This window comes from Podarcis gaigeae (genome assembly GCF_964106915.1).
Source record: "Podarcis gaigeae genome assembly, chromosome: 4".
NCBI classification, from domain to species: domain Eukaryota; kingdom Metazoa; phylum Chordata; class Lepidosauria; order Squamata; family Lacertidae; genus Podarcis; species Podarcis gaigeae.
This window is the reverse complement of record NC_139677.1, coordinates 74,708,123-74,729,826: the sequence shown is the minus strand read 5'-3', so window position 1 is coordinate 74,729,826 and position 21,704 is coordinate 74,708,123. Positions and strand designations below refer to the sequence as shown.

At 41.3% G+C, this 21,704-nt stretch overlaps 1 protein-coding gene across 4 annotated transcripts in view; it reads left to right on the top strand.

Moving 5' to 3' along the window:
• NME7 (NME/NM23 family member 7) overlaps positions 1-21,704 on the top strand; it is a 70,532-nt gene that overhangs the window by 15,764 nt on the left and 33,064 nt on the right. For 2 of the 4 annotated variants that reach the window (XM_083737117.1, XM_083737116.1), the window contains 6 exons: positions 5,000-5,107; positions 8,846-9,012; positions 10,280-10,390; positions 11,936-11,986; positions 14,192-14,399; positions 17,437-17,542. In XM_083737117.1, coding sequence (XP_083593243.1) covers positions 5,105-5,107; positions 8,846-9,012; positions 10,280-10,390; positions 11,936-11,986; positions 14,192-14,399; positions 17,437-17,542 — 646 coding nt within the window. In that variant the 5' untranslated portion in view covers positions 5,000-5,104. Of the gene's footprint in view, positions 1-4,999; positions 5,108-7,010; positions 7,110-7,190; positions 9,013-10,279; positions 10,391-11,935; positions 11,987-14,191; positions 14,400-17,436; positions 17,543-21,704 lie in introns of those variants that run through there. The other 2 variants (XM_083737118.1, XM_083737119.1) reach the window with 2 other exon arrangements.

The following is a 21,704-nucleotide window of genomic DNA, read 5'->3' as shown; positions in this document are numbered from 1 at the left end:
TTGATCTTGGTAACAGTTTGTACAAATGCTTTCTGGCTTCCAAATCTCTCTATAAAATGGCAGCCTATTTTTCTTCCTTAGAAGCTAATTATTTGGGGAGTGATCCTTCCTGCACAGCATAGCTCCATTCCACAGGTGAATCCCCACTGAGTTTTTAAGCAGAGGTTGGATGGTCATCTGTCATGCATGCTTTAGTTGAGATTCCTGCATCGCAGGTGGTTGGAGTAGATGATCCTCAGGACGCCTTCCAACTCTGCAATTATTTGGTTCTATGCTTTAACCTGGTCCCCATTCTCTTGGATTGCTGGGGCCTTTGAATGCATGCCATGACAGTTCTCCAGAGTACTTTTGGGTCAAACAGCTTACTTCCAACCCAAAATAGATGCCACATTAGATACTGAGTCTTGAGCAGAGCTGTTTGTCCTGTTGTATGAGGAAAGTTTCAGTTGTTGACACCTAAGTATGTGAACAAAACAGTAGGGGCTAATGTCCATCATGGCTGTATACTGGAGGAGATAATTCAGTTGGTTACTGCTAATTATCAAAACATATTTGAGGGGGAGGAGTAATGCACACCTCCTTAAAAGTAGCAATTGTAAGACCACTGCTGAAAACTCTTGGTCCCCTTGTGCTGGAATATTGTACCCCTGCTTTTCTTTTGCCCAGTGTGTGTGGTCCTATGGCTGGTGGCTTATTGGCTAAACCATTGACTTATGAAACAGGTTGTCTAATGTGCATTCATGTCCTGCTTTCCCCCTTCCCATAGGCATCTTGCTTGCTGCTGTGAGAACATGATGCTGGATGGGCTTTTGGTCTGATCCATGAGGGCTCTTCTTATGTAAATCTATTTCAAGCCAGCTTCAAGCCTAGGTTTGGGTTAAAGGCTGCCATTTTCCCCTTGGTGGTTTACCTGCACTGTTGGTCCTCATGGATCTCTCTGTGGCTTTGAGACTATTTGCTTTGGTATCCTTCTGGATCACCTGCATACATTATTAGTGAAGGTACTGTTTTACTGCAGTAGCAGTAAGGAGATGGTGCTGGAAGATAATTGGTCTTCCCTGTGGAAACTTTCCTTTGCAGTTCAGTTCTGCCAGGCTCCTCCTTGTTTTCCATGCTTTTTAACCTCTGCATGAACTGCTGTGCAAGATCATTTGAGGAAATGTATCATCGGTTTTATTGTATGCCACTTTGAGTGCAATTTTAATACAGAAGAGTGGGGTATAAATAAGTAATAATTAAGGGAATTAAAATCTGCCAGAGAGATGTTGCTTCAGGTGGTACTGCCATCTGAAGTATCTGTAAATAGAGCTTTTGTGGCACTGGTATACTGCGTTGTGAAGTGTTCTGCTGAGGGAAATTCACTATTCCATTGTGATCTTTATGGATCCTTTAAAAACATCTTTTTTAAAAATTCTGCCAGACTTTTTGAGAAGCAGGATTGGCTCTGGTTTAACAGGAGATGAATTGGTGCCAGCATTTTGTGTACTTTGTATTACAGATGAATGTTTAATGATGTTTTATGATTACTTTATTGTAAGCTCCTTTGAGGATCTTTATGGCTCAAAAACAATCTTGATCTAAATCATAATCTAAATATGATGATATTGAGCCAGTCAGTTTACTTTTCCCTTTTAAAGCAACATTTAAGCTGTAATCCTATACTTGTATACCTGGGCGTAAGCCCCATTAAACTTAGTGGAAGTTTCTTCTGAGTAAACCTGACCTCGATGTGTCAGACGTGGGAAAGGCTGTGTGCAAGTGTTTCCCAAGGAGCTGAAGCCCTGCTCTTAACCAGGATGTTTGGTTTTCTTTTCCACCTGCTTTATTTTCTTTACTCACTTAGCCTCTTTTATAGAAACAAGCAATTTACCATTAGCATATATTTAAATGAATTGATATGCACCGTGGTTTTCCTGCTCCTCTGGGTGAGGCAGTGACCTTAAATAGGAGTTGCTAAACAACCAAGTTTACTTACTTCTCTTTGCAGCTTTACAGGAGGTATAAAGGATTATGCTTCTTATGTGCAATTGGTCATATATAGTGTAAATAAAATTTACACTAAAAAAAACACATTAAACCAAGGTCAGTGTGAAGGTAAATAATGTGGCTAGGTAATTACTTTAGTGTTTCTCTATTGGTATTTGATGTTCAGGGTCATTTGAGGAGCTTGGCTTCTTCCTTTCTATTACTGAAGTTAATGGTGATTTCTTCTCAAAAGTTTATGCCTTTCCTTGTCTTGGAAATGATTCCATAATGGCAATGCTGTCTACTTTACTTTCTGTATTTTGAATCAATTCATCCTGACTAATTATAATATTTACAAAGCCCTCTTTAACAAAAATATAGAGTACATCTACTTTTTCAGGAAGTAGTAGCCTTCCTGGGGTGGGAATATATAATGTAAAACCTTTAAATCCTCAAATAGCACGTAGGTAGCATAAAAGAAATGGTGAATGACAGGTGTCATTTGGCAGAATGACAGGTGAGTGATTGGCATCCGTGGAAATTGCCGTTAGAATAGAGCGTTGACAAGGGCAACAAAAGCTTCTCAGGTTGCTGCCATGCCTCAGCCTGAGTTGGATAAACAGCAGTAAGGATAAGGAAGAAGAATTTTCCATGCTCTTTCATGTAGGATTCTGCAGTCTGGGGTGATAATGATGACTTGTTGCCTCTTTTTCAGTACAGGCAAAGTATGGAAGCAGATTCTGAGCTGGGGAAAGCAGGCTGAGTCACAAAGGGGGTTGCAACTGTTTTCTTCTGCTCCACTGGGAAATGAATAGCACAGAACTGCTTCTTTGAATGTCATCAGCTCTTATGGAATGCTGGTGGTTTAAATGGCAGGTTTTGACTAATCTCCATTTATAGGTGGGGAGAAGGTCAAAGTTTGCAAATCAGGGTTGTTGGGAGTATTGCCACCTTGATTGCTGGGAATGGCTGGGCAGGGGAGTGCCAAGGATTTAAACAAAATAACCCTAATCTTCCTGTATGGCTGGGAATGTTCTACAAGATGACAGTCCTCTCTGAGCAAAGAGTGGTTTCTGGGACCTGGGCTGCAAGGCTGTGTGTGAGTGAGCGAAGAGGAAAGAGAGAGAATCATTGTACTTTGAACTTGGGCAGAGAGAGAAGAGAGAAAATAATTTATCTGTCATTAGCTACACGAAGGTACACCCTTGAAAATGTCTGCATAAGAACATTAGAAGAGCCCTCCTCAATGAGAATGAGGTCCCATGTATAGCCCAGTCTTCTGTTCTCACAGTAGCCAACCAAGGGTGAAGCCAACAAACAGGACATAAGCACAATAAGACTCTCCAGCAACTGGTATTCAGGGACATATATGGTAGCATATAGCTAGCCATTTATAGCCTTTTCCCTGATGAATTTATGTAATTTCTTTTTAAAGTCATCCAAGTTGTTGGACAGCATCACACCTTGTGGAAGCAAATCCCATGGTTTTAATGATGCACCGCATAAAGTAGTAAGATCAATAATTCCTTTCTGGCAGTCTGGTGCAAAATTAGGTGTGCTTTTATCTCCATTATAGCCTGTAAGAGAGCACATCCCAGCTTCTGCCAGCCTAGCAGTTTGAAAGCATACCTGTGCAAGTAGATAAATAATACCACTGCGGTGGGAAGGTAAACAGCATTTCCGTGCGCTCTGGCACTCGTCACGGTCCTCCGTGCGCCAGTAGCAGTTAAGGTGTGCTGGCCACATGACCCTGCCTGTGGGCAAACCTGCAGTGCGATGAGCACTGCATCCCATAGTTGCCTTTGCCTGGACTTAACCGTCTGGAGATCCTTTACCTTTTTACCTTTTTTATATTACAAAGTCCCCATAAGTCTCCAGGGGCCTCTCCCTCCACAGGAAATAAACTTTGGAACTTCTTGCTGCTTGGGGAAGTGGGAAACACTTATGCCAAGTGTTCTGTTCTAAGACGCTTGAACCAGTCCCTTCCCTTGCTCCCATTCTTGTCTTCCTTTATCAGATCCAGTCTTTGTTCTTTGTGTTTGCCCCATATGTTGAATGCCCTCCTGACAAACAGCCGTGTCACCATCAAGTGTACAGAACCCACCACTATTGGCTTGAGATATGTGTTTAAACAATGACAATAATTCTCATTTGACTGCACAGGTTGGTAGTGTTTACTTTCAGGGTTTGGTCAGGGAGAGTGTATTTCATCTCAAATTCCAGAGTAGGACTTCCTGAAAAAAGTCAGTACTGTAGTGCTAAAATATAGCTGAATGTAGATATGAAATCTGCCTGGGGCATATACCCTGGATAGATTAAAAAGCATATTGGGAAAGGGGATTGAAGGGGCTGCTATTCGCAAGAGAAATCATGATATCCATCTGCACATAAAAATCTCCCAATGTGCTTTTGCCCATTTTACCTACTGAGGCTGTCTTTTGTGCATAGTGCTATATTGTGCAGTGCAGTGTGGGCGAGGGTTGCTGCAGAGAAGTAGACGTGCCGTAATGTGACACACAATTTTCATGGCAAGCCCTGCCCATATTAAAGATCATGGCCTGGGTAGGAACTTGATGGGAAAAATTGGAAAGACTAAAGCTGCTGTTGTGAGGCCTCTTCCCCTGGCAGATGTCTGTGGGTGAGGTGGTGTCACCTCAGTAAGAGTCATTGGCTTATGTTTAAAATAGCATAAGGCAGAATGTAATGGTAATAGTAGTCATACTTCACATTTAGATAACTCTTTTCAAGTGTTCAAATTCTTTATGTACTTTTATCTCTCAGTAATCACTAGAATGGCCCTGCGAAGTCAACAGTAGTTGTAGTCTCCATATTGCAGTCTCCATATTGTTCCTTTTGGGAAACCTCAGCGTCTGAATGATGTGTTGCTCTGGCCTAGCAATGTTGTTGCTATGTGCTGTGCCTCAGATGTATTTGCGGCCGATCAACCTTTTATTTGGATGAAGTGCATTTTCCTGAATTGTCTTTTATGAGATTACCACTAAATTCCTACGTTCCTCTTTTCCCTTTCTTTCAGAGCCAGGATGAAAGATACGCTTTCATTGCAGAGTGGTATGATACAAATGCTTCACTTTTTCGACGCTATGAGCTTCTGTATTACCCAAAAGATGGATCAGTGGAGATGGTAAGACTTGTTGTTGTTGTTGTTATTTGAATTTCTATACCACCCAAACCCAGAGGTCTCAGGGTGGTTATAAGACAACCTTGCAGATTGCATTAGTTGAGAGCAAAATAGGCTACCCTTGGCATTATAGGTTTGGTCTTATGTGAAGCCAAAAACACAAGAATCGCTATTCTCTCTTAGCCGCTAAATTGTCCTAGAAGAAAAAAAAGCTTTTTTTAGGGCCTCCTGATGATACCATAAAACATCTTGGTGGTGGTGGTGATAAAGGTTATTGTCAAACTAGGACTAATTGAACAGCCTTGCTTGAGATTCATTCATCCACTGAGTACATGGAAGACTTATTTTGAGCGCCAGCCATGGAGGCTTGAACCTATGATTATGTTGCCTTTCCCAGGCTTCCTGTATGCATAGCTATTTACCATGGGGATGGTGAAAGCTTTGTCATGAACTGGCTCATATAAGGCAGGGTTTCTCTTAATTGAAGACACATGGCACCACTGCCTCACTGAAGCTAAGCAGGTCAGGATCTGATCAGTGCCTGGACAGGAGACAACCTGGGAACTACATGCATGCCTTGAGTTCAGTGATGGAAAGAAGGTGATATATGAATTTAAACTATCAAGCCAATATATGGTTTCCAAGGTTTGTCTAGCTTCACCTTACTGGCCTCTGCTTTAAGAGTAAAACTCCATTTTGGAAAGCTGAGAAGCAGCCATTTCTTTTTGGACATGTGTTAGAGTTTAATTTGCTGTGTTTAAATTATGTTCTGATACACAGTATTCTGCCCACCTGTGTGCTCTCCTGTTTTTCATATTTTAAATGCTAGTGAGTATGTTACTGGGTATGGTATATAATGTAATTCATCACTTGCCCAGATCTAATTGGTTCAGGGACGTAAATGTCTTGTTACCAAGACCTGATGGTTGCACAGAAGACAGAGATTGTGGCTGATCATGTGGAGTCCTACCCATGTGATTCAGAGGGAGGATGGAGTTACCTTTCTTTTGTGCTCTTATATTCTCTTCTGCATTCTGTTTCAGTGAAATTGCCAATTACTTCAATTGTTCCTGGTGTCAGAAGAAACAAGATATAGTGTACTAATAATAGCAGAATCTAAATCAGGGAAAGAATGGCTGCATTTTATGCCAATAAAAATTATTTCTTTGGTTGGTAAGAGGGCATCTTAATTCTGGGTTATCAGAAACTCACTTTCTTCTTTGCAAACAGAAATTGGTTCAGTAATGCATCTACTTATATGGCCATCTTTCATTCCCTAAGGAATGCTTATCTTTACCAAGTTGCTAAAGAAGAAAGCAAGTGATAAAGGCAACTCATTGTAAGACATACTGTCAGTCAGTTTATTACCCTATGTTAACCCCCCTCTCCCAAATGTCCTTCTTAGAATTCAACTTCAGGTGCTTAATGATTTGTAGACCATTAAGATCTGGGACCCATGCACATAGCCAACAGCTCCTGTAGATAAACTGATGCTGAAACTCATTGAGAGTTGGGCTGCTTTGGGAGGAAGAAGTTGGGGCGGGGAGATAAAACTAATTAATATTAATAATAAATGGAAGCAGCAACCATCTGAAAAAAGGAGACGTTCCAGTGTGCCTGTAGAAACTCATTCATGTGCCTAAATGGGTTCTTCGGTTCTAAGCCAGCCTAGTTCACTTACTCTTGGTTATTAAAGAAAGCAACAGGAAGAGGAATAAATCTGCAAGCTGTATTTACCAAATCAGATGTTGATTTTGCTTTTGTTTACCCACTTTGCTCTGCACCTGCCTCTTTGTTTTAATCAGATTTATAAATAACTAAAGGTGTACAAAGCATATAAAAACCTCAGAGGAAGGGGAATTGTTTTGTTGTTTTTAATCTTCCAATTTGTCACACTTCTTGGTAGCGATTGAGAAGAAACTGGAGCATTTGCAGTAAATACCAGAAGCTCTGGCAAATATTATGGAACAGAGCCAGGAAGTAATTGGGATCCAGTATTTTGAAGGTACATTGGAGGAAACAATAACTTTATTATTTGACTACAGTAGCAAACCTACTATTGGATTTTGAATGCCAAATAAGCTAGAGTAAAAATAAGTTTTGTGCTCAGTCCTGTTCAGACATTCTGTGTTGAAGCAGTTTGGTTCCCCTTTCTCTCATTCCAAGTGCCTTCAGTTTGGGATGGTTATTGAAAGTATTTGTTTATTTTGAGTTATGATCTTCAGTCAATTTGAGGAATATCCAAAAGGTTACTTTTGAAAGTGTTAAATGGTAAGACAACTCAGTATATTTCAGTTATTGCTGTAGTACTATATGCAACTGGATTTGCTATTATGTGTTGGAGAGTGATGCTTCAATCCTGTGCACACTAACCTGAATATAAGCCATTTTGGACACAGTGGGCTTATTCACAGTGGGTTTATTCATACCTTGTATATGATTATGAATGATGATAATAAATGTGTACACATAGTAAAAATGTAAAGGCATGTATACAATGTGTTTTCCTTTCAGGCTTGGAAAAAGTGACTCCATATAAAGATAATTTTGTCCATATTTGCAAGTAATCAGATTTACATTTTTAATAAATATGCTCATCAGTTGGAATTGTTTTTAGGAAAAGCTATGAACAGAATTTGTTTTGCCATTTTTTTTTTAAAGTATGGTTAAAAATGCAACCCCATAAACATTTACTTGAGAGTAAGTCCCATTAAGTTAAGATTACCAGATTTTTTTTCAGTTGAATCTAGCGACACTTTTCAACTGCCTACTAAATAGATAGGTTTTGTCAGGGGACTGATTTGTAATTTCGGGGACTGTCCCCAGGGAATGGGGACGTCTGGTAACCTTACATTAAGTTCAACCGGGCTTACTTCCAAGTACACATGTATATGACTGCACTGTGAAGTAGATCATTTAGATCAGCTCATGATACCTCTATTTCTTCTGTGCCTCCAACCATTTGGTATAGGTGGATTATAAAAAGGATCTCTATAAATGCAGATTGTGAAGTATGAAGTATTGTAGAATCCAGTACTTCAGAATCTTTTTCTTTAATTATTATTTTTATGCATCCCTCTTACTTTCCACGGAACTCAAGGTGGCTACCAAGTCAGAATACAAAATAAATAAATAAATAAATCTAAAACAACTCCCAGTTTAAATCCCATAATAAAAACTAAAAACCAAGAAAGCACAGTAGGTCTAGCACAGCCCAACACCAGGACCTTCCCCTCAACCAGCCATCAGCCAAATAACTTTTTGAAGATCTATGTCTTTTCTAGCCATGACCTGAGCCCCAGTTCCCTTGCTATTGAAAGAATATAATTTTGGGGCCTGACACATTTTGCTAGGCATTCCTCAGGATAGGTATCATCCCAGAGTACGTCCTAGCACTGGTTGCCATCAGCCTTGCCTTCTGAAGTTGAAGAATCTGCAGCAGTGCCTCAGATGAAGTTTGGAGCCTTCAGAAATAAATGTATGAAAGGAAGTGGCTCTTAAGGTACCCAAGTCCCAGGCTGCTTAGCGCTTTAAAGCCCTAACCCCAAGCAACTTGAATCAAGCACCGAAGCAAACTGGTAGCTGGTGCTAGTTTTGAAAAATTGGCACGGGCACATAACAGGAGTCAAAGTAACTTTTAAAAAACAGTATCTGTTTCTCTTTGTGCATGATATTCTTCTTTTTAAAAGCAAAGGTATTTTAGACCTGCATGTAGATTATTCAGTCTCTTTATCTTACCAGTATGACATGAAGAACCGCTGCCGATTCCTAAATCGCATCAAATATGAAGATCTGCAGTTTAAAGATTTGTTTGTGGGCAACAAAATTACTATCTTCTCACGCCACCTCAATTTGGTTGACTATGGGGATCAATATACTTCCCGCATGTTGGGCAGTCGCAAAGAAAGGTGAGAGAATATATTCTTTGAACCTCTCATTTTCTACCTTTGAGGCTATTGAGATGTCTGTGCTCCTTCATTCTCTTGCTGGCCAGGGTGCCTGGACCAGCTGGTAGCCTCCAAGAGAGAAAGGGCAAAGAGAGAGCCTTGCTACAGTGATTGCTTATTAGGAATGCATCCTCATTTCCTCTCCTCTCTCTGTGCATCACAATAGTTCACAGCCCTCTAGGAGTTTATTGTCCAAATGTCACACTAGTTAAAGCACAACACCCACTCCTCAGCAAACTCTTTCAATTGGCCCCCTAAGGAGAAAGAGCGTGATGTGCACCCCCTAAATTCTGGTTATATTTCAGTTACCCTTCAATCTCTGGGGAAAGAATAAGAACCTTAAGTGCTAGCACTCAAGTGAGATAGCAAGATACTCCCTGGATGTTGATGACTAATTTGTTAATCATCTTATATACAATCTTCTCAAGGCTATAAACAATAAAAATACTATATTACCTTAGAGGGTTGTCAAAAGCCAATATCTCCCTCAGCTAAGTGACCCTCCAGCCCACAGTGTGAGAAAGAATATTAACAATGAACGTTACTGTGATGTTGTCACAACCCAAAATACCTCTCTGCAGCCCCCTCTCTATTCAATATGGGAATAATAGAACTGCACTACAAAAGAGCAGGAGACAGGGAGACACTCATTTTCCTGGTGTGAGACACCATGATTACTGCCCCCCAATATGCCAATTTAACAGGCCTCCAGAGGGCAAGGCCATCACCCAAGTGCACATCCTGTTGCCACCATTCTCCCCTTCCCATCCAACTTTTTGTCATATGTGCCACTTGAGAGCCAGCATGGTATAGTGGTTAAGAGCAGCAGACTCGTAATCTGGTGAACCGGGTTCACTTCCCCGCTCTTCCACATGCAGCTGCTGGGTGATCTTGGGCTAGTCATACTTCATTGAAGTCTCTCAGCCTCACTCACCTCACAGAGTGTTTGTTGTGGGGGAGGAAGGGAAAGGAGATTGTTAGCCACTTTGAGACTTCTTAAGGCGAGTGAAAGGCGGGATATCAAGTCCAAACTCTTCTCCCTCTTCTTCTTCTGCTTGTACAGGTCAGATATTTGATCCAAAACCTTCAGCTGGTTATATGAAGGATAAAAACGAATATAACAGACATAATAACATATTTTTGAAATGGTATTTGTTGGAGATTTACTTAAGCTCATATTTTGACAACTTATTTTCACTTTATTGGTTTATTTCCCTTCCCTCTCTAGAACCTTGGCATTATTGAAACCTGATGTAGCACTCAAACTTGGAGATGTCATTGATATGATTATTAGAGCTGGTTTTACAATAACTAAAGCCAAAATGACGAAAGTTTCAAGGTGAGGTTTTAATAATTTGAGATTTTCAAAAATCGGTTAAACTATTGTTTACCTTGAATGGGTGACTGTTGCCAACCTATATTCTCCCGTGTTATCTGGTCATGTTCCATCATGCACAGCATTTTCGTGCTCTGTCCACCCCCTCCACAAACAGCAGTATCTCAGGGGGGAGATGGGAAAGGCTGAGCCCCATTAAGTGATATCACCCACATGCTGTAACTGAATACTAGAGGAAAATGCAGGGAGGAGATCCATGGGAGGGCGGCAGCCATGTATTTAAGATACTGTATCCTTTTGGGTCCTATCCATGATCCAGACAGATGTGGTGAAGTAGATGTGGTCCAGAGAGATGTGGTGCAGCACTCTGTATGTTGCTGCATATGCATATCTTGTCAAATGGGACACGGGTGGCGCTGTAGTCTAAACCCAGTGGGCTTGCCGATCAGAAGGTCAGTTGTTCGAATCCCCGTAACAGGGTGAGCTCCCGTTGCTCTATCCCAGCTTCTGCCAACCTAGCAGTTCGAAAGCATGCCAGTGCAAGTAGATAAATAGGTACCGCTGCGGCGGGAAGGTAAACGGCGTTTACACGTGCTCTGGTTTCCATCCCGGTGTTCCATTGTGCCAGAAGCAGTTTAGTCATGCAGGCCCATGACCCGGAAAGCTGTCTGTGGACAAACGCTGGCCTGAAAGTGAGATGAGCACCACAACCCCATAGTTCCTTTGACTGGACTTAACCATCCAAGGGTCCTTTACCTATCTTGTCAGTGTTCATGCCCCAAACGACCCGGGGCATGCCTGCTCTGTTGGAAGCAGAGTAAGGTACTCCCTGCCCATACGGGCCAGTCGTGTCCGACTCTAGGGTTGTGCGCCCATCTCACTTAAGAGGCCGGGGGCCAGCGCTGTCCGGAGACACTTCCGGGTCATGTGGCCAGCGTGATGAAGCTGCTCAGGCGAGCCGGCACCAGCGCAGTACACGGAAACGGCGTTTACCTTCCCACTAGAAAGCAGTCCCTATTTATCTACTTGCACTTAGGGGTGCTTTTGAACTGCTAGGTGGGCAGGAGCTGGGACCAAAAGACGGGAGCTCACCCCACCGCGGGGATTCGAACAGCTGACCATGTGATCGGCAAGCCCTAGGCGCTGAGGTTTTACCCACAGCGCCACCCGCGTCCCCTGGAAGCAGAGCAGATAGCTCCAAAACAATGCCTGCTTCCAAAAAAATCCCTCAGACTCAGTAATCTTCATTAGTAAAAGATTTACTAATGCAAAATTAAACTTGGCGGTACAATTCCAGATCCCTGGTGGAGTGTGCAAAGACCCCTGAGTGAAAGCCTGGAATGCTACTCCCAGCTTGTGGAGGCTGTACTCAGCCTACTCAGTCTGACTTGGGATATGGCAGCTTCCTTTGATCCTGTGAAGGTTCGGAGAAACCTGATAGCGCAAGCAGAACTCTGCTTGTGGTTCTGTGGGTGAAGCCATTGCTGATTAATAATTGTTTTTCACAAAAGCACTAATGATGCGTGTTTTTAAACAAATCTTTTGTAGGGCAGAAGCAATAGATTTCTACGCAGATCACCAAGCTAAGCCTTATTACAAGTAAGTTTCAATTTGCAGGACGTTTTGACTTGTACAAGGTGCCCAGTGAAATATGAACAATATGAAATTGACGTTGATTTTTGTTTGATCTTTAGATTTAGATTTATACCAATAAATTGTGGGTAGTAGTTTTAGAGGTACATGGGACTGTGGAGGCTTGCAGGGTTGGCCTACCTCCTGGTGTCTCCCCACAATCCTGAAACCAAGCAGAAGCAGCAGCTGCCATATACTGAGTCATGGTCAATGACAGCAATTACAACACCTTACCTTGCTTATTTAACTTGCAAAGCCTGAAATAGTTTGGAATCAGGTTATTTGAAGGATAACATAAGAATTTAGTTTCAAATGGCTTGCAGGTATGCTGCTAAGACCTATCAGGCTGGTAAATACCAGAGACCGGACCTTATTTAGTAGTGGCCCCTCATCTATGGAAGTCTCTCTCAAAAGAGGGACCTATAGCCCCATTCATTTAAAAAATGCACATTTTTTTAAATAAAAAAGATGTGTTTCATTCTGCATTTTATTGAGGTGTTGACTGCTGTTTTTCAAACTGTTGCTGTTTTTAGTTTGGAATGGCATGGGTTTGCTTGTGTATTAACATTTTCCTTGTGTTGTTAAATAATTTCATAAACCTCCTTAGGAAGGCTTTCCCCTGAAATGCCTCATTTATATTTCTGAAATATAAAGAAATTATTCAGCAATTGATGCTTTTTCCTCATTACTAGGCAAATAAGAAGGGCTAGTAGCTCAGTGATAGAGTGAATGCTTTTGCAATGATGTGTGTGTGTTTTTTGTTAACGGGAGCCACATTTTATTTTTAATATTTATATTTTATTAAGGTGATTTCAGTTAAAAGAAATAAAGTGATACAGAAAAAGAAGAAGGAAAAGTGAGAGGAAGAAAAACAACAACAACAAAGATACATATAAAAGCAAAAATATGAAAAAAGCAATATATGATATTCCCATACATTCTTGTGATTGAACCCAGTTACCCATGTTTGAGCAGTAACAATGAGTGGAGATTGACAGAGGGAGAGGCTCACCATGCAGCCCAGATAGATTTGGCAAGCCTTATTTGTCCTACAGGCTGCCAGTTCATGAAGAACTAGGAGCCTGGCGCTTATGCAACTACTTAATCTGAAATAAAACAATGATAGAATAACAACTTGGGTATTTAAAGGAGTCTGCTTTCAGCTCCAGTGCAGTCTCTCTTAAAATATTAGACTGAAATTATTCCAGATGTTGTTGCCTGAAGGTACTAGAACAAGCAAACTAGACCTTTTTGGGAACTCATGTGAAATTGTGGTTTTGTTGCAGCTTTGTGTTTAGAAAATGGCTGATTACCGGTATATGCTGCATTATATCCAACACTATGCAAACAGTTCCACTCATACAACAGGACCCCTTCCTTTCCTAATAATAATAATAATAATAATAATAATAATAATAATAATAATAATTTATTTATACCCCGTCCATCTGGCTTAGTTTCCCCAGCCACTCTGGGCGGCTTCCAACAAACACTTAAAAATACATGAAAACATCAGTCATTAAAAACTTCCTTAAACAGGGCTGTTTTCAGATGTCTTCTAATCATCAGATAGTTGTTTATTTCTTTGACATCTGGTGGGAGGGCATTCCACAGGGCGGGCGCCACTACCGAGAAGGTCCTCTGCCTGGCTCCATGTAACTTTGCTTCTCGCAGTGAGGAAACCGTCAGAAGGCCCTCGGCGCTGGACCTCAGTGTCTGGGCAAAATGATGGGGGTGGAGACGCTCCTTCAGTTATACTGGGCTTAGGCCATTTAGGGCTTTAAAGGTCAGCACCAACACTTTGAATTGTGCTCGGAAATGCCCCCTACATTAAGGTTACCAAACGTCTCCGTTTTCTGGAGACGATGCCCAGATTTACAAATCAGTCCCCTGACAAAATCCATCTATTTAGTAGGAAGTTGAAAAGTGTCCCTGGATTCACTGAAAAAAATCTGGTAACTTGACCCTACATGCCCTCCCCCCAAATCTTCTCCAGAGGCTTGAAAAGAGAAATAGGAGGAGGTTCCATTGTGCAAGGAGAGGTCTGTGAGCAGGACAACAGTGTTGCATACCACCCTTGGGGCTATTGGTTTGCTTGCATTTAGGGCAGCTGAATCCCTTTTGAATATCCTGTTCAATGTGAATGCTAACTGCTCTCTTTTCTGCTTGCAGTGAGCTTCTTGAATTTATGACAAGTGGCCCTGTTGTTGCCATGGAGATCTTGGGAGATGATGCTATAAGCCGATGGAAGAATTTACTAGGACCTGCAAATTCTTCTGTGGCCCGTACTGATGCCCCAAATAGCGTTAGGGCATGTTTTGGAACTGATGGCATAAGAAATGTGGCTCATGGTCCAGATTCTTTTGCTTCTGCTGCTAGAGTAAGTCCCCCCTCCCAATTTTTTTAATATTTGATAAGGTGAATCTTTCTGCATCTGGATGACTGGGCTTCTACTGGCATATATATTATACAAAAATGAGTTTGGCTACTTCCAATGTTTGTGGTCTGAGCTTGGTTTAGCTACATGGCATATAGTAGCTACCGTATTTTTCGCCCTATAGGACGCACTTTTTCCCTTCCAAAAATGAAGGGGAAATCTGTGTGCGTCCTATGGGCGAATGCAGGCTTTCGCTGAAGCTTGGAGAGCGAGAGGGGTCAGTGCGCACCGACCCTGTGTGGAAGAACCACCCGCTCTACCCTAAATCCAGCATTGACGGGCTGGCTGCCATGTACCTTAAATGTATGAGGTGACTGGGGCTTTTTTGCTGTTGTTTAAAAGAAGGAGACTGTGCTGCTTTGCGCCTGTTCCCTTTGCTTCCCAGAAGGGCTACAGCAAGGAAATGCAGTACGATACTGTATTGCTCTGAAATTACTCTAGGAAGTGTGGCAGGCAACTGCGTGATGTTTTGCATCACCAATCTTTGCTAGGGAGTGGCCATAGAGGAAGTTGTGCTGTGAGCGGTGAAACCGCCTTCTTTTAAAGAAAATCAGAACAGCCACCAGTCAACTCATAAAGCTAAGCTGAGTGGCAGCCCCTCTCCAAACCCCAGGCTATTTGGGAGCCTCCTCATTGGTGCAGCATCCCAGACCAGCATCCCTTGTCTGACCCTGACACCGCTTAAATTAAACAGGTGGTAATATTGGAGCTTGGTTTCTCCCCCATCTTGTGAGAGTCAAAGCTGCATGTCGATAAGCAGATACACTAAGGAACAGCTCAGAGTTTTAATGACCTTTTGTTGCGGTGAATTACGAAGCCCATCTGAAAGTTCTCTGCTGGAACTGCGGCTTGACTAAAGGCCAGGCTTCTATATATATCTTTACAAGCCATAAGAAAACAGAATGGACAAAAGAGCACTTTTGAGCTTTGCTTTTCAATACCTGTTTTGCTTTCCATAGAAACACGTTTCTTACGCCTGTCAGGAGTAGCTAAGAATAGTGTTGCGCACAGCGCCTTAATTACTCACTTATTTGTTCTCTGTGGAATAGCAATTGCTTGGGAACTCTGATATTTTTCTACCTCCCTTTATTTTTTCGTTAAAATTAGTTATTTTAATGTAGGATGCTGGACAAATAGAAGAATCAACATTTTTATTTGTTATATTGCATACATATTCATAGCACTATAAAATGCATGTAACTAAGGAACTACAAAGTGTAAAGGCAAAAGAAAGCTGGTGTGGTCCTTAGCACTTGGATGTAGCCAGTGGGGTATTGAGGAGCATACTGGGAAGCCATCTAGCTCAGTTGGTTAGCAGGTGCTGGTAACGTCAGGACTGCAGGTTCAATCCCTATATGGGTCACCTGCATTGCAGAGGGTTGGACTAGATGACCCTTGGGTACCTTCCAACTCTACAGTTCTATGATTCATTGCTGTGTTGATGTTTCTTTGCCTTGGAATGCTGCGGGGATCATTTAATATAGGCTGAGAAAGAACAAAATGGTGGTAAATTGAGTTATTTTAAAATGCTTTTGCCTTGGAGGGATTACAGCTGTGCTTTTAAAAATATAGTTCATTTTTCACTCTTAAACTAAATATTTAGTTGCACAGTTCTCTTAGACGTGACTACAAATTCTAATACCCTAGTGTTTTTGCTTTACTTCATAATTATTGGAGTGATGCACAGTGGTTCGGATTGTGTATTGAATGAGCAGGTAGCACAAACTGTTATGTAGCCTTGTACCAGTTACCAAGGAAACCTGTAGGATGCAGCATCTGTAAATTGTTCTGGGAAGAAAGAAATAGCTATTAAAGTCAACCTGGACTAAATTGTTTGCCCTGCATACAAATGAAGGGACCACCTGTTAGAATTTGTTATAGTTAAAGGTTGCTTTGTTCCTTCCCAACCAATAGTAGGTTGCATTTACAGTTTGTCACCAGCTGAGTTATCCAGGGCAGTATCTCTATCGGCATGTGAGACATACCACTTCTAGTGTTTGTTTCTGCTTTTTGTGATTTTTGTAACGATGGGTGTGAGGTTTTCCATTCCCGGGGATGGAAAAGACTCCAGCACTCAACCCTGCAAGACAGCCAGAAACATCTCACCATCGGTTGGTCTCTGTGCTGTTGACTTTTTCTTCCTCCCTTCAAGCCTTGTCTCTCCCACTTGCGGAGATGGGGATATAGTTGTCCTTTCTCTTCTCTCGGTTGGCTGTGCCTGGCCTTTTTTCTACCTGTGAATCTTCCACTCCTATCCTCCTCTCACTCTTCCAGTGCATTGTTTTGTACCTCTTCTCCCAAGGGAGGGGAAGAAACAAGAAAGCCAAAGGGAAGGCACCCGCGATTCTGATGTTTGTTAGGCATTCCTCAGGCATACTAGATGGTCGGAAAGATGTCATTGGGGGAAAGTGGCTTACAAATATGATTATAGAGCCACTCTACAGTTAAGGCAAGAAATTTTTTCAACATTTTGTCATTACAAAGTCTGAAAATTATATTAATCACGAAATCCAGGTAATTTGTCTTATTGGTACAAAACCTGGCATGGAGAATTCACCTTGTGAAGGGTGCTTGCCAGGAAGAATGGAGTTAGTGTTTTAAAAATGTTGTATTGAAGGACAGATGCCTTATGTTTGTGCTCACTCAGAACATAACTTAAATTATGGAAGGTGAGTAGTTCCCTTTGCATAGGTAGCAGCATGAGCAAATTTGAACATGAAGCTTAATGGAATACCATATGTGTATGGGGTTTAATGGAGTGTAAGTGTTAATATGTTCAAAACCATGCCTCTGGAGGAAAGCGTCACAGAGCACTTTGAAATACAGCCGACGGCTAGATAATAATAAATGAGGGACGACGTAGGATTTCAATATTGCTTTGGGAATATGACTCTGACCCTCATAAACATAACTGGTGTCCTATGACTATGAATTGTGCAGTTGTGCACAATTAAATGTATTTAATTCCAATTATTTTCAGGAGCTGGAGTTGTTCTTTCCCTCCAGTGGAGGCCGTGGACCTGCAAACACTGCAAAATACACACACTGTACTTGTTGTGTTATTAAGCCTCACGCAGTTAAAGAAGGTAGGTGACACTGACCTGACCCTCGGCTGAAAGTGCACTTCAGCATCACTCTTCTTAGCTGAATAGCTGCCTAGATTTAGACTTGCACTATTGCTACTATATGTGTTTTGTGCATGGCTGGAGGTAAGAAAGCTATGTTTTTATTTTATTTTAGCTCACAGCTTGTTGACATTTAACACAGACCAAATTGCATAAATACTTGCGTTTGAGAAATTATGTTCAACAGCGGTTGATGTTCTCTGTACTGCTACAAGGCTGCATGCTAATATGTACTTGTCCATAGAAGGCCCATGCGTGTGTAAGTAGCAAAATACCACACAACCTGTAATGTCTGAGCTCCTAACCAGAGGCAATGAAGAAGAAGCTGAGTGGGTGGTGGTGACCCAGATGCTGAGCATCTGTGATGCCCTTGCCACACTTCCATCTTGGTAACTTTGTTCCCTTCGTCTGGAAGAGAAGAAGCATTCTTTGACAGACTAGCTAACAAAGCATTCTGCGAAAGAGTAGCCCAACTCCTAAAGGGCTGCAAGATGGCCTCAGTGTACACCATTGTTACACACACACACACACACACACACACACACACACACACGGTATCACCTTTCTTGGAAATACGTTCAAACAGATGATATTCCCCTTTCCACCAAATAAAGCAATCAGGGCAAGGAGAGACTTTGAATTGGAGGACATAGATTCACTTCCTTTTCAGGTCACTTGGGTACCTGGAAACATGTCCAACAGAATTTTAGCCTTCCCTTAAACCAGTTATAATCTGGCAACATCTGGAGAGCCACAAACTCCCCATGCCTGCCTTAGACTAATTTACACATGCAGTTCTAAAATACAGAGTTAGCACTTAAAAATCCTTGTGATTTATTGAAAACATTATTTTTGGTGGAGTTCTTTGTGTTGTTTCTTCATCAGATCAGCTGAAATGGCTGATGTCTAAACATAACCTTATATAGAAAACTGCTCCCTTTCCCTACCATCAAACATTGGGAAATGATTAAGACTGTTTACAGTATGATTATATGCTTTGGTTCAGCTGCTGATAATTTCTAAAACAAATTTGTGTAAGAAGTAAATGCTAATCAGAACCTTATTGTGATCTATGCAGCCTTTGGGGCATTGTAGTTTTTAGACCCCTCTTCCTAAAAGTTGATATGGAAGATTCAACATCAGGTTACCAGGCATTTGAGGGGGCGGCTGGAGCATATTTAAACTTCTTACAAGTGAAGATTCTGTGGTTTTTCCACCACTAGGCAACTGTCATAAATCATTATATGGTGGGATAAGGCACATGTGAATCAGTATGCGTCAGCTGTATTCAAGTTATCCAAAGGCAGCATTCGCTATTTTTCTAAATGATGCCTAGAGGAAGGCATGTTAGTCTGTTGCAGAAAATATTACAATTCCTTGTGGCAAAATGATTTGCATGCTATCTTATCAATCCAAAATGCTGGTGCCTATTATATGACTTATGGGTACTTGGGAAAAGATCTGCATATTTCTTAGTAACAACCCTTCTACTTGCCTTACTTTAAAAAACTAAGGCTGCAATTCTATATCCAGTTACCTTGGAGTAACTAGCTCATCTCACTGGGACTTAATTCTACACAGAAATGTATAGGATTGTGCTGTCAAAACAGCCAGCGCCCATCCTATTTCTGCTGGAACTAATCTGACAATTGCAAATAAAATCTGTCTATTGCATTATTGGAAGTTGCTCCCAGATGCTTAAATACATCACTCCTCTCAGCTGTCTACCATCTTTCAGTGCAACTTTTGCTTTTATGATTTAAAACTGTCTTTTCTTCCTTCCCCTTCTACTTTGTTATGGAAATAATGGAAGTGCTTTTCAGAGATTGTCAATGCCTACCTTCAAGAGGCCTGCAACTGTTCAGTTTTTACGTGTATTTAAATGCATACATTGTTGTTTTTCTTCTTAGATTTTCATCTAAATTTTTCCATCATCTACTGATTAAAAATATCGGTCATACAGTGGTACCTCGGGTTAAGTACTTAATTCGTTCCGGAGGTCCATTCTTAACCTGAAACTGTTCTTAACCTGAAGCACCACTTTAGCTAATGGGGCCTCCTGTTGCTGCCGCGCTGCCGGAGCACGATTTCTGTTCTCATCCTGAAGCAAAGTTCTTAACCCGAGGTACTATTTTTAGATTAGCGGAGTCTGTTACCTGAAGCGTATGTAACCTGAGGTACCACTGTAATTTAAAGCCGAGACCATGGGTTCTTATTTTTTCTCTGTCCTTATTGTGGGCTTTTATCTTCAGTTCACTCAATAATAGTGGAGGAAGGCACAGATTCTCACCTGGATTTCTCATTTTAAAAAGTTTCTGGTGTAATGGGGTTTGAATCTGTCCTCGGCAAACCTGATACAAGCTTTGTCTTGGGGGCCTCTTGGTACTGCTGAGGACCTCACGTTTCCTGCAGAGAGCTGATTCTCAATGGCTGTGAAATCCTCCTGTATCTTAGCTTTGCTTTTCCACCTGAACCCATGTCTTGGGAGCAGGGAGCCAAGGTAGATGATGATTTGTCTTTGGCTTAGTTTTTTGTATTCCCCTCTTCCACTATGGTGGTTTCTCTAGATCTTAGCTGAGACTATATTCAGTCCACGTGGAGTGAGCTACTGCCCATATGCAGCCTTGTTTAATAAAGGAACAAAAATAGGGATTATTGGTTGACCCTGTATCTTGTGACTTTGCAAGAGAAATCCTGTGCTCAGAATGTGCTTTCCCTGCACTTGGTAACCACAGACAATGGTTTCTGTTCCCAATCTGTAAAGATGGGTGAGGGCTTCTAAATTAAGCAGAGTATATCTGCTGCAGCTTCTTAGAATTTAATCACAGAGTGAGGCAGTTGATTTTCCAGGTCTGTCAGCTGTGCCGAATTTATCTGTGTTGTAAGTATTATCCTTTGAAGGCAATTGTAGTGAGATATAATTGAGGACAAGCAGAGTGGCGAGACCCAGAATGCAAAATGCATACCTTTTTCCCATGGTGTTTTGCATAAATTGTAATTCAAAAGGAAGTCAGCTAACAGGAACATGATTATAGTTTCAGCTTAGGTTGAGATCTTAGAGATCAAAGTCCACAGGCTCTATATGAATTATTATACATCAGCTGAATTGGCAGTGCAAAGTCCTCTACAGATCATATCTTAAGAACCGTTAAAGCACTCCCATAATGTATGTTCTTATTGGACTTATGCCCAGTAAACTGAGGTTTTGATAAGGGAACTCTGGGTTTTACCAACAACCTTCCTCCCAGTATTCACACAAGGAGGAGGACACCTTCTTTCTTCTTAGCCCCACCCACTTCTTCCAGCTGTATTCTCCTCTTGCCTTTGTGCATTGATTTTTATATTGGAGTTGAAGACTGTAAAAAATTGCCTAAAGCAGATACAGTGGTACCCAAGTACCCTGGTACTCAAATGCAGAAAACCTGGAAGTAAGTGTTCCAGTTTTCGAACGTTTTTCGGATGCCAAATGTCCAATGTGGCTGTCGGCTATTGTTTCTGGGGCATCTGCACCAATCAGAAGCTGTGCCTTGGTTTTTGAACATTTCGGAATTCAAACGGATTTAGCGGTGTGTGTTCTGAATGCCATAGCTGACTAACTGGCAAGCCAATTAATAGATTAATCTCTAGATCTCAAAACGCAAAAGGTTGTTGTTCCAACGCGTTGTTGTTCATGCATGTGCAGCTTTTACCAAAGCCAGCACCCTCTGATTGCTTTTAAGTTTTTAGATCTGCTTTCTTTGAATTTGTCCTTATGTGTCACAAAGCAGTGAATTGTTAAACTGCAGAGTAGATGTTGTACCGCATCACTTCATCTGATTAAAATGCGCTTGAAGATTATCTGTTCTGTATTGGTGCCTAGTAACCTAATGCTGTCTTGGAGACATAAAACCTTCCCTCTCCTGTTTTTTTTTTATGCCCAGAGTTATTTGTTATGCATTTTTGCTAGGATTAGTATTACATTCCTTCAGTTGTATTTAGTAATGCCTGTGATTTCTTTTGTACTTTGTCACTAAAAATTAAATCCTAAACGAACACTTAATCTGTGGCTCTGATTTGGCTTAGAGTAATCACATTTTAAAGATGTAGTCTTCCTAATTTTTAAATAGCCAGTTTCCTTATTGAG